Consider the following 15,450-nt stretch of genomic DNA (forward strand, 5'->3'; position numbering starts at 1 on the left):
TGGTTAATATATATATAAAAGGAAGAATAAAGCACCTGGGATCTGGCATTTTGTATCCATAAACAAGCCTATAAGCAATGCCAGTTCCATTGGGTTTATTTTATTTAATTTGTAACATTATCATTTTTATTATGAAGTGGTTTCTCAAGTAAAATTACTCCAACCAGAGAAAAGAATAGTAGAGGTTAAAACATTAAGGGTGTAGGCTATGCATGTTTAGTGCTGTTATTCCTTACATATCAAGATGGTCTAAGACTTCTAATTCAGTTTGACTACTATCATTCCCCTTTATTTTTGTGTGTTATTATGTCTCTCTTCGCTTCTCTGCACTTTGGTGGGAAATTGTTTTGTCTGTAATATAGGAAATAAATACTGCTCAGTGGCTCTTAGTGTAACACCTACTGTGAGGTTAGCAGAACTTTTAACAGTTTGTTTAGTAGTGGTAGAAGAACTAATGTTGCCCTTGTGTGTTGTCACTGATTTTTCTCAGATTGGCAGCTGGCACTGAAAACATGCTAGTCAACAGAGATGCTGTGTTCCATAGAGCCCTATCATGTCTAAACACAGCACAAATTAAACTAAGAAGTAATGGCAGCAGTTTTCTTTTTATAATCTCATTTCTCACAAAAGTCTCCAATATTTAAAGTGTAAAACAAAAGAATGGACTCCACATTTTTGGATAGGAGCAGATCTCTTTTTTAGGTTAGTTGATAGTGGTTCTCTTTTGTTTTTGTTTGTTCCAGAGGTAGGTTTCTTTCTAGTTCAATTGGCAGTATGGTGTCAGTGTGAATCATTTAACCAAAACAGCATAGTGTTCTTTGATATATTTAAGATGGGAAGAAAATATCATATATTGAGATTTTGTTGAGACATAGTCCACATCACTAGTTACAGTACAACATATAAAAATAGCAATATGCATATTTCCAGTTTTATTATTTGTAACCTTTTTCAGTCTCACTAGAAATCTGTCAGTTCTACCTAGAAAGATTTTAAATTATAAAGAAAAACAATATTCTACATCTATTTATGTATTGTATATGAAAAAACCTTATTAGATCAGTACCAAATAAAACTATTTTATACACCTGTAAGTAAAAACTGTGTAAGTATTATTTGCACTTCATCATTTTGATTATTTATGCACAGAGGCTTTTGATTATCTCTTCTTTGGTCAGTTATCTGCATAGATGATGTAGGGATTCACAGGCTATACACTGGCTAGAAAACTACAAAGAACAAAAAGTACAAAAAGTGTTGCATCACAGTGCATCTGTTTGTTAGTAATACTTACTTAGATTGCTAAATGCAGCACATAGTTGGAACCCGGGAAGCTCCCTAAATGCAAACACTCTAGGAATTGTGGCTTGTGAATTCTATTTCCCATCAACAAGCTGTTTGTCACATTCCAACTGAGTAGATTGAAGCAATGGGAAATCTTTGTTTTTACTATATCACAGCCTTGGATATCAAACATTAGTAGCCCACAGGTTTGGATTATTCTTGTTATTTTTTATGTTTCTACTAGCCTGCTGTTGCATTCATCAGCCTTTTCCTTTCTAAAGCAGATTATTAAAATGCAGCTACCTTGCATCAATTCCCTGCTCAGGTGTCAAGTTTTTTTTCTTTGTTTGCAAGCTCTGTGAATAGAGCAGAAATGGGCAAATGTGGCAGATTTGGGGAATGGAAAAAGGTGAGTCTGAAGAGCTTTAAGGGGTTGAAGGTCACATAACTAGCCTTGGTGGTTGCATGTGGCTCCAGAGCCACACTTTGCCTACTCCAGTATAGGCACACATACATATATGCAGAGGCAATGATTGTCATCATAGAGGAGAAGCCTCCCTCCTTTCATCTTATCCAGGACATAATAACTCTTTTAAAGTAGCATATCTCAGTACAGGTAATTATTTGTTACCTTTGGCATTATGTGATGTTTCAGAACCATCAGATGTTTCAAAGCTTTTAAAACAGATGTATAAACAAATGGAAAGAGGAGAGAGTGAAAAGTAATGCAGAAGTTGAGAAATGTGAATCATCTGAAGAAACTTCAGTATGTTTGGAACATCTAGGTATATTACTGAATAATTGTTTAGAAAACACAGACTGTTCAAATACTTTTTCCTCTGTACTCACTTCAACCTTAGTGTAAACTGTGTATTAAATGAAATCTTGACCTATTTGTTATTCTTCATAATTCTGGCCCTAACACATAGCTTTCCTAATTTTTTGCAGTTTGGAAGGTTATGTGTGTTTACTGCCAAATATAATCAATGGGTAGCATGAGATTTTGGATTTCTGAAGCTAAATTTAGATTTGGACCTGGGTCAAATCAGGCAGTCTCTCAGTCTGTTAAATCATAATCAGATTGTTTCCAAACCAACCAACAGCCACTGAATAGGAATTTTATTCTAAAGACATACCCTACTATTATTACTGTTATCATTATTTATATCCCACTACATACCACACACACTCACAAGCACATATGTTGGTATATAACAGAATAGTAGGAGAGTCACACAAGTGCTGCAGTGCAAATGCAAATGTGAACCAACTAGTATGTTTGAGAGAGTTTTTAATGTTCATTTCTCTTATGCTTTAAAATTGTGTTTAACTTGATTGGAAGTTTGTGTGTGTGTGTGTGTGTGTATATATATATATATATTCAGTGCTGCAGACTTTTACCTGTTTCTGTTAATATTTTTGTGAGCTGCCTTGACTTCCAGGGGTTAGGAAACAGCAGGAAACAATAACAACAGCACAGCAAGACAAATAAATGTTGTCTCCCCCTGTGTTTTTGGTTATATTATGACCATAATTAGGCCCGCCAATATGACATATACATTATATGCAAATTCTGTAGTGAACTTGACCCAGGAAGGCTGCTTGAAAATACCTAAATAGAATATAATATTTTCCTTGTTTTTTGTTATGTGTAGACTTAACAGATCAATTATAACTCATACAGTTAAATGACAAGGATATAATCGAGTGATAATCTCAGGGGTAGTGGTCAAATCTAGTTCCTTTTGCATTTCAAAGTCCCTGTTGAGTAACCATTGTTGTGTTCTTGTTGCTATTTCTCTTCCTCCTTGCTCTATGTGGGACAAAATATATTGGAAAGTTCTCTTACAAATGGGAAATGAATTTATGTCAAATTGATATTTGAACAATATTTCCACAAGGCAGTTGTACATGTAGAATCACTGTAAAACTAGATTTTTTTGCTTTCCTTGCAGATAATGTTTGATACATAAAAAACAAGAGAAATGAAAGTTAGTTGAATAAGGTTAACTTATTTAGTTAATTGTTAATCTAAAAATGTAAAAATGTAATTCAGTTTCACTTATGTTTGAAATGGAAAATGCAAATGTAAAATTTGTCAGCTCATTGTTAGCTCTTCATTTCATTAATTTATAACTTAACCCAGGACTTAAATTTTTACTTCAGTTAAAAAAATACAATGGTTGCTTTTTATTTTAGAAAAAAATCCAATATGTTTTAACTATCTATATCTATATATCTGTATTTATATACATATCTGTAAGAAGTTTATGAGATTTGAAAGGACCCTTGTTAGAATGATAAATACAACAATTTTCATTCATTTGATTAATACAAATATCCATTCATGATCTTTGCTCACACAAGTAGTATTTCAATGCATTTTTCCAAAATACATCACACTGGAAAGAGATAGTAATGGGTTTTTTTTCAGCAAGAAGGGATGTTTTCCTGTGAAAATAAACGAATTGTGTCTTTAATTATAATCAAGAATTCAAAAAGAAATGCTGAAAAACCTTTTTAAGTGCAACAGATCTGGAAAAACATTCTATGTAACTGTGTTGATGAGGAACCAAATAATAATAAACTTATTTTAAATGTTAGTGCTGAATATTTTGAACAATATAAGATCTATATTTATATCTATGTCCATAATAAAAGTGAAAACCCCTATGTGTGTATGTGGCACGGGTGTCTGCTCACACAGACAGCCTCCGGCCTCCACAAACAGGCTATAGTTCCTAGTGCTGACGGGCCACCAAGTCACTCCATCAACTGACACTGTGGTTACAGCGAGCGCCATGAACATGTAGCCCAACCCCTGCCAATGTCTTCCCTAAACACTACGGCCCACCACCCAAGGAATGCTTTCGCTTGGTGACCATTTCATCCTAGATTTTGCATTTTCCTCCACCACAGGTAGGCATCCCAGGGTTCTCCATTGGTGTGAAATTTGCATGACCCTGCCTACTGCTCTTCCCTTTCAAATCTGTCTGCATAACAAACACAGCAGAACTGAGCCGCAACTAAATTTACTGGAGGAGTTTGGGGACTTACTCCACATGGTGGGAGTTGTAGTTCACCCTGCATCAAGTCAGAGCACTGTGACTCCTACTGGGGAATTTAGAGGAATTGTAGTTCACCTACACCCAGAATGCTATGAACCCAAACCATGATGGCTCTGGACCAAACTTGCACTGCATACCTGATATGCAAAGATTTGAATACTGACGGGTTTTGAGGGGAATTGGCCTGGACATTTTGGAGTAGTATGTACTGGAATTTATAGTTTACCTGCAATGAATGAGCACTTCGAACTCCACTGATGATTGATTAGGACCAAACTTTGCACACAGAGCCCCCATAACCAACAGAACATATTAGACAAGTTTGGGGGGAAAGGAGTTATAGTTCACCAGCATCCAGAGAAACAGTGACTCCCACCAACAATTGACCGGGACCAAACTTTGCACAGAGAAGCCTCATGACCAACTGAACATACTGCAGGGATTTGTGAGAATGGGCCTTGATTTTGGGAGTTGTAGTTCACCTGCATCCAAAGAGCACTGAACCCAGCCAACGACGGATCTGGACCAAACTTGGCACACAGACTCAACATAGCCTGCTGTGGATACTGACAGATGGTTTGGGACAATTGCCCAGGGAATCTGGGAATTGTAGTACTTCACCCCCATGCAGAGAGCACTGCAGCCAGGCAATGACCAGCCAATGACAGATCTGGACCACACTTGGTACAAAGATCCAAAATGGCCAACTCTGAATACTGGCAGGGTTTGGGGAGGATTGACCCATGTTTCTGGGAATTGTAGTTCACCCACTCCAAACTGAGAATACCTAACATTCAAATACAAATAATGCCTTTTTCAAATAACCCGGACACCGCCAGGTCCCCAAACTAGTTTGATATAAAAACAAATATATTTTGTGTTGTAATTTTTAAATTATTGTTTGTTTGTAAGGTTTATGAAAATGGCAAAGATATTGGGGAAACTATTGTTTACATCAGTAGAAAAGAGATGGAAAGTACCAGTAATTGTGGGAATCAACTCAGCATTATGCTAGAAAAGGTAAGTTAAGAATATTTCATGTATAAAATCATAATTATTTAAAATATATGGAATTAAAAGTATAGGCAGATTGGTATGTGCTGTAAGGTGTTTTGTATGTTTTAATAGTTCTCGATTTCAAGTATAGCTAAATGTTCATACTTCTTCTGTGTTTAGGCTGGAGATGGATAAGAAAGAAAGGAATGGTTCACATATTATTGTATACCTAATATATTCATATATTCACATATTCCCAGGCTCAGATTTAACTGACAGGCTGTTTGTACACTATGTTGTATTATGATTACACTTTATATTCTTATACCTGATATTATACCTAATATAATAAATATTGATTTAAAAAAGAATACTTATTCATGGTGTACCAATAGCATTTGTTCCATATTACCAATATGGAACTGAGGCAGAAGGAAGAGACGTTAAGAGACATTGTTCTAATAGTTCACATCTATAATATTTTTAGCCATTATCTCACTCTGATCAAATACATCTTCATTAACCCAGAAGTGTCAGAAGATCATTCTTCAAGTTAGGTCCAGTTCTTCCCTTACACTTTATAGGCAGAGTATCTGTCAATTAATCTTACCACCTTAAGGGGGAGAGCCAGTCCCACCCTTCCAGTTCTATCCTGCCTTTGCTTATTGCAGGAATGGTGGGAGTTAGTGCTTCAGCTAAATCCTTTTTGCTTTATACATTCTGTTTTATTTTGGAGACATCTCACTTGGGCAGTTCCATCCTAATGGTCTAGCTCAGCCTTGGTGTTCCAGGCTGCTCTTTGATAATCAACTCATTTGAGATGTGGTGCTGGAGAAGAGTTTCGTTGATACAGTGGTCTGCTAAAAAGATAAATAAGTGCGCTCTAGTTATGGCTTCCTAAAAACCATAATGACTAAATTGAGGCTGTTGTACTTTGACCATATCATGAGAAGACATGACTGGTTAGAAAGACAATAATGCATAGTTAGGAAGAAGAGAGCAGAATCCACATTTCAGATGGATTGACGCAATCAAGGAATCCATGACTGTGAGTTTATAAGATCTGAGTAAGGTGGTTGATGATAGGGGGACTTGGAGGTCTCTTATTCAAGTGATTGCCATAAGTTGAAGTTTACTTGATGGCAGTTAACAACAGTTCTTGAGCTTCTCTCTCTTCTTTTGTCTGATATCACAGGATTGACAACTTTGCTTCAGTGGACATGCCCTTTGGTAGGCATGTTCTGTAACATAATAAGTAAATGGCTGCCCAAGTGGTGCAGTGACCAGTTCTATAGGTCTCTGTTTGAAAGATTCACACACTGCTGGAAAATAGAATATTGGTACTTATCATGATGGTTCCTTTTTAGGATTTGTGGGGAAAGCATCCTTTCTGCCCTAGTTGATGTATTAGTGTGATTTCACACCATTGGTTATGTATTATTCAGTTTGTTTGTCTGGAGCTTTTTCATTATTGGGAGGGCAGGACTGACTCTCTTCCTTAAGTGGTAAGATTGCATGAAAGATAACATGCCGATGAAACATGATGGAGGAACCAGCGTAAAGAATTCCTTCCCCATGTCTGCTGAAAAGAACCTTCACAGTATGTTTTTATACATTCTTGTATATTAGTAAAATATGAGAACTCTAACTATTTTCACAAACAGTAATAAGATTACTTCTGGTATGCCATAGGTGAAAACTGTAGTCACTATCAGCAGACATTCTCAAAGTGGTTAATATCAGACATGGAGTAATGTCAATCATTTTTTGTCTCGGATTTTTTTCTCCAACTGCTATGGGCACTTCTGAATGCTGTTCCATTTTTTTCTTTTACGAATGTCACTAGAACTACACTTTTTTAGCCGTAGTTTTTGTCATGGTCCCAACAGGAGCTAATAATACTAGTGATGTACCTCCAGCATGACAAATGCTGTGATAACATGGTCATTTTAGAAGCCTCAATGACAGCAGCTGGCGAAGGAGGATAGAGTATGAACTATTTTGGGTAGGAAATGTACCTATACTCAGAAAATACAAAGAGGAGGAATGTATGGAAGCTATTATGTTTAGATGGATCATGACCACAGTGCCATAAAATGGCAAAGAGACCACCGAATTTGCAATGTAATAATAATAACTGCGCAGTGGATTTCTATGATTTCTGAAGTTTAACTGAATAGGGAGTAAAAATGTGAAAAAGCTATAGAAGCCAAGTGAAATTGGATTGGAATGAGAACTGTGACATAAATCATACCTCTCTGTGCTTAAATGGTCCCTTAAATTAAGCAGGTGAGGTTATTAAAGGGCTTTTGGCAAGTCTCAGTATATATTTGCACAGTGCTGAAATTGTTAAATGAGTCTTGTATTATTCTTGTTCGCCTATTGATCGCATATGGCTTGGCGAGCAGGTGGAAGCGAGCGGCGTCCTTGTCAAATCTCAACAAGCCCAGTGAAAATACTAACAAAATGTAGCTCCAAATATGGACTGGGAAAACATAACCTTTATCAGGAGAGCTGTTACAGTAGGTAGAAGCTAACTGCTTGTTCTGTACAACTGTCACATCTGCTTTCAGTCGGTGTGCCAAAGGGTCAGAGCTCAACCATAATCCTGTTGCACCCCCTGCTGGTTAAAAGCCTGTGCTCATTTTGTTACTTTACACTGAGATAAACATTGCAGTCATTTCACACTTCCTTTAACATTCTATATGAATTTAATTATCGTTTGTTTGGACATCACTGGTTATGATGGAGCACAAACAGTTTATTACAGATGTTCCCATTTTATTTTTATATCCACCATTGCCAGGTACAGCACATAATTCACCAAAGGCTCCAATGTTCAGCAGAATTCAGACCATCCTGCCTCAGTCGCTTTCCAACTCACCTTTTTGATGAGACTGGACAAGAAATTAAAAACCCACTTTTACTGCAGAATGAGCAAAAAATTTGGGTTTCTTATGGTGAAGATTACAGGTAGGAACAAAGTGTTTCACTAGGTGACTGTCAGCAATCTCTGTGTTGTCAAACTGCTGTAAAAGGAAGTTTGATAACCTCCAAGCACAGACCCTTTTGTTATTTTTTTATTGTAAATCACAACCAAATTTCAGTGCTCTTGTTTGAGACAGTATTGTTTGTGGGATATGACATCTCTGTCTCTGACTTACTGTCTTAATGCCTTGTCATAGTTCTTGATGTCTGCCTGTCAGCACAGCAAGAGGGATTTTTTCATGTCTGAATAGTCACCTTAATGATAGCAGATGGAAACACCACAGGGGCTCCAAGCCCATCACACTGTCATTGTCACAAACTGCCCTGACCTGCTTCCACTCCTCTGTTTTTTTCTTTTTGGTCCCTTTTTAAAGGAGAAATGGATGGTAATTGAAAAGGATCTTAAGCAAGATTTATAGAGCTGTAGACAACACAAATCCCTACTATCTTTCTATGTTTTCAAAAATAAAGTCTTAACCTCTTAAGCATCAGGAATGGTAGGAAGATAAATTAGCTTGTAAAGTGTGAAAAGTTTGACTAACTCCAGAGAATATTAGAAGCCATCCAGTATGTGTGATAGTTATTTTTAATAATAATTTTCAGTAAAGATGAGTATTAACTTTTATTCAGCATCCCATGCAAATATATACAATTCAGACTTATTTGTGCATTTTGATTGAGGTATTTTTAAAAAAATTAAGAAGTCTTTCTCCACAGCTTTACATAGATATTAAAATAACTTGTTCAGATTTGTATTGTAAGTATATCAGCAAGATAAAAATCTGTTTATAGATCCTGATATATATATATATATATATATATATATATATATATATATATATATATACAGAGAGAGAGAGAGAGAGAGAGAGAGAGAGAGAGAGAGAGAGAGAGAGAGAGTCCAGTTTAATTGCTCATGGCTTTGTTTTACTTAATATAATCACAGCACAGTATTGTGTCTATTTATTGAAAAGAATGTCCCACTTTGTTCAAGGAGGATTATGCCCAAGTCAAATCATATAGGAGTGTAGACTCAATATTTTTGAGATCTAAAAGATTATTCTTCAACTAAAATGAAAAATGAAGCTCTGACAATATGCCATGTATATAGCATATTCAAAATTGGATATTAAAAGTTACACTGCATAGATATTTTCTTTCACCATGTTTTGAAAATCAAAATCATATTACTGTGATCCTTTAACTTGGACTCTCCTTTAGAATGTATTTTCATGTAATATAAAGAGAATTGGATCTGTGGTTTATTTTAGTTTATATTTTACAGGACACACAATAAGGTATGCTTTTTATGGTGGCATCTTTTGTGGCAGTAAAATTACATTCTGATTAGACTTTTTCCTGTGTACCTAGAGTCTGTAATCACTCACAAAACGAAAGCATTTCTTAAAGAATTTATTATGAGTGATAATTTTACCCAATAAATGTATGTGTGTTTAGTGTATCTTATACAGACATTAGTGGCCCATTGTTGATTGTTAAGGAGAAAAAAACCCAGCCTAGTTAATGACAAACACTGATAGATTATTTTTTCATTAAACACATTTTTTCTGTTTATTTATCATTTCATGGTATTTCTCTCCAGTTCAGTAATGGACTTATTACTGTGCTGATAATAAAATGTTTCAAATTAAACAAATGCTAGTACTGGATCTTATCAAGAGATTGTGATCCCAAATGACAGGTTTGTTTCGCAAGGTAAATCTTCCAAATCAAAATTCATGGTTGTGTAATGTGTTTTGCATCCGTTTGACTGTTTAAGATGGTATTGCCTTTTATACATTCACAAAATTTCCCATATTCCATTTTGCAAAATATATAATGGATCATTTTTTTAATTGATGGATAGTTGTTATTTTTCACTTGCTTAAGATTTTTTATGGGTATAACTCTAAATAAACTGGATATAACTTTATGTAGATTCAGCCATAATAGGATCATCTGAGAGCAGTGAGCCCCAGTACATTTCCAAAATGGAGTAATGTTTTCTTATATATATTGTTTTCAACAACAGCTAGTTTGCCTTCACACACATACATACTCACACTGCAGAAATATTTATTTTTGCAATGTGTTTATGTTCAATTATCCTAACACAAAAGCAGTCAGCAGGACGTCTCCTTGACAATGTTTGTTCTCCTCCTCCCTCTATTCCCAACTAGAATCTGGCTAGCTATTAAAGTTGGCAATGTGCATAGTTTTATGAAAAGAATATAAGTTTTGCATTTTAAATAGGGAAATATAAAAAGTGATGTTTTCTTTGTTGTGTTTTGCTGGTTGTTTTGAACTGGTCTTCCAGAAAAGAAAAGAGAAACATTGCAAAAATTTTAATAGGGAATGCCTGAAATAGTATTATTCTCTCCCTTATAACATGTTTTAAATGTTTTCTTTCACATCTAGAGGAATAGGCATTGTATTTGTGTTGACACAGATTTAAAATAATCATTCTTCTTTGAAGGAGTGTCACTCAATTTTCCCTTGTGGAAAACAAAACATCTTTTCAGAAATGTTACTTGTAAGCAAGTACTGTAATCTCTTAAACATTGTCTGCTGTTCAAATGATGTATTTTTGAAGTCTGGTTTCACCAAAATGAACTTAAAAGCACATTTCTGAAGTTGCTTGTTTTCAGGTACAAAATTTAATCATTATTACTACATTATTTAAAATTACCATTTTGTATACTATTGCATTTTGAAAGAAAAAGACAGGCAAAAGAAACAAAGGCACATTACTTCAAAAGATATAGTATAACTGAACACAAAATGGAATTAGATGTAGCAAACATACAAAGTAAAAGGAAATTGACAAAGTATATTTAATTTTTATTGCCATTCAAGATTATCATTCTGGCAAAGGAAACATACAGTCATAATAATAAATACATTTTTGTAGAATTTATAGGGGTAGGGGGATGAAGATCTTCATTGATTCTCCCCCCACCCCCTTAATTTGTAAGTTTCTCTTCGTTGCATGTGAATATTCTTCATGACTATTAATAGTTTGAGACTTTTTCTGCTCAAACCCCCGTTTTTTTGTGTTTAGAAAATGTGGCTTTTATTTGCTCAGCCAACTTATTTTCTGTGAAAAAGCAACATTTTACACAATTTCCTGCACCACAGTGTAAATCTTTTCTCAGAAAAGAAGTTTTATGTGCAAAAAAGTCTCCAAATATGAAACCTAACCCTGTTTTCTTGGTAATGTTTCAAACACCTTTTTTCCAGCAAGGATGATAAAATACATGAATATTCCATATCCCTAGAAGGGAGATTTTTTTTTTTTTAAAAAAAACAAAACCCCGGTGATTTCTATTATTTGTTTATAGTCATTCACTCTCAATGTTCCCAAATCCATATTAGTGTAATACTTTTTTAAGGCCAACTGAAAGGTCAAAATCTCCCATTTCTTCATCAGGCATGATGTTATAAGAACCAGGTTGAGAAGAACGTGAAGGAAGGGAGGTTGATTCCAGGTACATGGAGGTACCTGAAGTCATATCATCATCCTTAGAAGGACATCACTAAAGGCATTTGCTATTGTTTTATGTACATATATAGGTTGCATATATGGTGGAGGTTCACTAGCACCCCAACATTCACATCAAATTCTGTATCAAAACGTCAAGGGAACCCATCATTCTCTTAGATCCCCAGAGAGCAATTTCAACTCTATGAGTACTTCAAGTAAAACCATATAATGTCCCTTTTCCAAAGAGACTAGCTTACGTCTATATATCAGAAATCTGTTTCTCAACTAGGTTTCTTTACAACTCCAACAAACACATTCATTATTGGAAAGGGGGAAGGTATGTTATCTACTCTCAGGACCCACCTTCTTCTCCATCCTGCAGAATGTTATTTTAGCCATTTACACTGAAACCAATAGTAATTAAAATTGAAGAATCATTGTTGCAAAGTTGGGAAGATAACAAAATCTCTTTGTTGCCCTAAACGGTTTGGCACCCACCTACCTTCGTGACCGCATTTCCCCCTATGAACCTGCACGGTCTCTTTGCTCGTCGGGGGAGGCCCTTCTCTTGCTCCCACCACCCTCGGAATCATGGTTGGTGGGGATGAGGGAGAGGGCCTTCTCCATCCTGTCCCGCCGGCTCTGGAACTTTCTCCCCAGGGAGATCAGGCAGGCCCCTACCCTCCTTACTTTTCAGAAGAGCCTGAAAACTTGGCTCTTCCAGCAGACCTTTGGTGACTAATTTCCATAGTAAAGGAACGACCTGTTGCCTGTTTTATCTTTATTGCACTTAATTCTGTTAGCCGGCCATAGTTTCTTGTGTACGCCTTCCACAGCACTTTAATTGCTGGGGACAGAGAAAGAGCCTCCCCGAAGATTGAGTGAATTCAGTCGGGCGTCCCCTGGGCAACGTTTCTTGTAAGCGGCCGATCTTTCCAAACCCAAAAGCATTGGATGAATGGATGAAAACCAAAGGTCTTTATCAAGACCATTGCTAACGATTATGTCTATTAATATAGAAGGTTTGTCACTTGCTAAGGAAGAACTATTAGCCAAAATGTCTGAGGACATCTCGTGTGACATCCTATGTATACAGGAAACACACAGAGACATCACAATGAGAAGACCAAAAATTCTTGGAATGCAACTGGCAGTGGAACGACCTCACAGACAATATGGCAGTGCCATTTTTGTACGATCTGGTGTAGCAATCTCTGCAACTTCCCTCACAGAAGTGAACAACATTGAAATCTTATCTGTGGAAATTGATAGTTGCACCGTATCATCACTCTATAAACCACCTGGGGCTGATTTCTATTTTACACCCCCAACCAGTTGCCACAATCATGAAGCCCATTTTGTTGTGGGAGATTTCAATAGCCACAGCTGTGTCTGGGGCTATGACGAAGATGATAGAAATGGCGAAGCAGTTCTAACGTGAGCCGACAATAGTAGAATGAGCCTTCTTCATGACAGTAAATTACCACCATCATTTAATAGCGGCCGATGGAAGCGTGGTTATAACCCTGATCTGATTTTTGTAAAGGAAAGCATAAGCCACCAACGCACCAAAAGGGTATTAAACCCAATACCTAACACACAACACAGACCAATATGCTGCGTAGCATATGCAGTTGTAAGACCGAAAAGTGTCCCATTCCGCAGAAGATATCACTTCAATAAAGCTAACTGGACAAAGTTTACAGAGACCTTGGAAGCTGCTATTTCTGATATAGAACCTTCTATAGAAAATTATGACCTGTTCGTAGAAGCTGTGAAAAGATCCTCAAGGCTCTCAATCCCTAGAGGCTGTCGCACAAGCTACCTACCAGGCCTAAACGAAGAATCACTAAATCAGCTACAAGAATAAGATTATTTCATGAAAACCCATACAGTGATGGGACTATAGCAGCAGGTCAAAAACTATCTACAGCCTTAGCTAATGCTAAGAAAGACCGTTGGATAGAGCTGCTTGAGAACCTGGACATGTTCAAGAGTAGCCGAAAAGCCTGGCAACTGCTGAGACGCCTGGATAGTGACCCTCTGGTCAACCCTGGACACACGAACGTGACACCAGATCAGCTAGCTCACCAGCTAATTCAGAATGGGAAAACCAACTGCAGCAGAATAAAGATGAAAATCAACAGGGTGCCAGAACTTGAAACCCACCAGTTGTCTTCTCCTCTAAACCTGAAAGAACTCAGAGAAGCCATCAAGCGATGTAAGACTGGTAAAGCACCTGGCCTAGATGACCTGATGATGGAGCAAATCAAACACTTGGGCCCCAAAGCTGAAAACTGGCTTTTGAAATTCTACAATCAATGCCTGGCACACAAACAGATTCCCAGAGCATGGAGGAAAACTAAGATAATTGCCATCTTAAAACCTGGTAAAGATGCCTCCAATGCCAGGAACTATCGACCAATCTCCCTCTTATGTCATCTATATAAAGTCTATGAGAGGATGCTATTAAATCGACTAGGACCTGTTATCGAACCCAAGCTTATTGCACAACAAGCAGGTTTCAGACCAGGGAAAAACTGTACAGGTCAAATTCTTCATCTGACTGAACATATCAAGGAAGGCTATGAGAAAGGCTGCATTACGGGAACAGTCTTTGTGGACCTTACGGCAGCCTATGACATGGTGCAACATAGAAAAATGCTGCATAAAGTCTACCATATCACCCGGGACTTTGACTTTATAAAAACTGTCCAGACCCTCTTAGAAAACCGCAGTTTCTATGTGGAGTTTCAGGGCTAGAAAAGCAGATGGAGGAGGCAAAAGAATGGCTTACCCCAAGCTAGCGTTCTTGCACCAACCTTATTTAATATCTTCACGAACGATCAGCCACAACCACCACTCACAAAGAGCTTTACATATGCTGATGACCTTGGCCTTACAACACAAGCAAAAGATTTTGAAACAGTTGAAAAGCAACTCACCAATGCCTTGAAAGATCTCTCCAGCTACTACAAAGAGAACCACCTGAAGCCCAACCCTGCCAAGACACAAGTGTGTGCTTTCCACCTACGTAACCGCGAAGCCAACAGGAAACTAAAAGTTACTTGGGAAGGCCAAGAGCTCGAACACTGTTTCCATCCTAAATACCTTGGTGTCACCTTAGACCGAACACTAACATATAGGAAACACTGCATGAACACCAAGCACAAAGTAGCTGCACGCAATAACATCCTGCGGAAACTGACTGGCAGCGCATGGGGTGCAGACCCACAAGTAATAAGAACATCAGCCTTGGCCCTGTCTTTCTCAACTGCAGAGTATGCCTGTCCTGTTTGGCACAAGTCTGCCCATGCAAAGCAGGTGGACATAGCACTGAATGAAACATGCAGAATCATCACAGGATGCCTTAAACCTACACCTGTTGATAAACTCTACAAGTTAGCTGGCATTGCCCCTCCTGACGTGCGACGGGAAGTTGCTGCTAACGGTGAGAGAAAAAAGGTCGGACATTGTGAAAGCCACCCACTGCATGGCTATCACCCTCCTCCCACCAGACTCAAATCAAGGAAGGGCTTCATGAGAACCACCACTCCTCTTGATGTTCCTCCAGCAGCAGCAAGGGTGTCCCTCTGGGCAGCTAAACCTGGCAATTCTAACTGGATGGCC

The 15,450-nt window shown here is 37.4% G+C and overlaps 1 protein-coding gene across 1 annotated transcript in view; it reads left to right on the forward strand.

Moving 5' to 3' along the window:
* The window catches only part of dcdc1 (doublecortin domain containing 1), a 366,393-nt gene that overhangs the window by 183,232 nt on the left and 167,711 nt on the right, over positions 1–15,450 (forward strand). Inside the window, exons 12-13 of the mRNA XM_062979386.1 lie at positions 5,265–5,372; positions 8,155–8,321. Coding sequence (XP_062835456.1) covers positions 5,265–5,372; positions 8,155–8,321 — 275 coding nt within the window. The remainder of the gene's footprint in view (positions 1–5,264; positions 5,373–8,154; positions 8,322–15,450) is intronic.

Source organism: Anolis carolinensis, chromosome 1 (assembly GCF_035594765.1).
Source record: "Anolis carolinensis isolate JA03-04 chromosome 1, rAnoCar3.1.pri, whole genome shotgun sequence".
Classification (NCBI taxonomy): domain Eukaryota; kingdom Metazoa; phylum Chordata; class Lepidosauria; order Squamata; family Dactyloidae; genus Anolis; species Anolis carolinensis.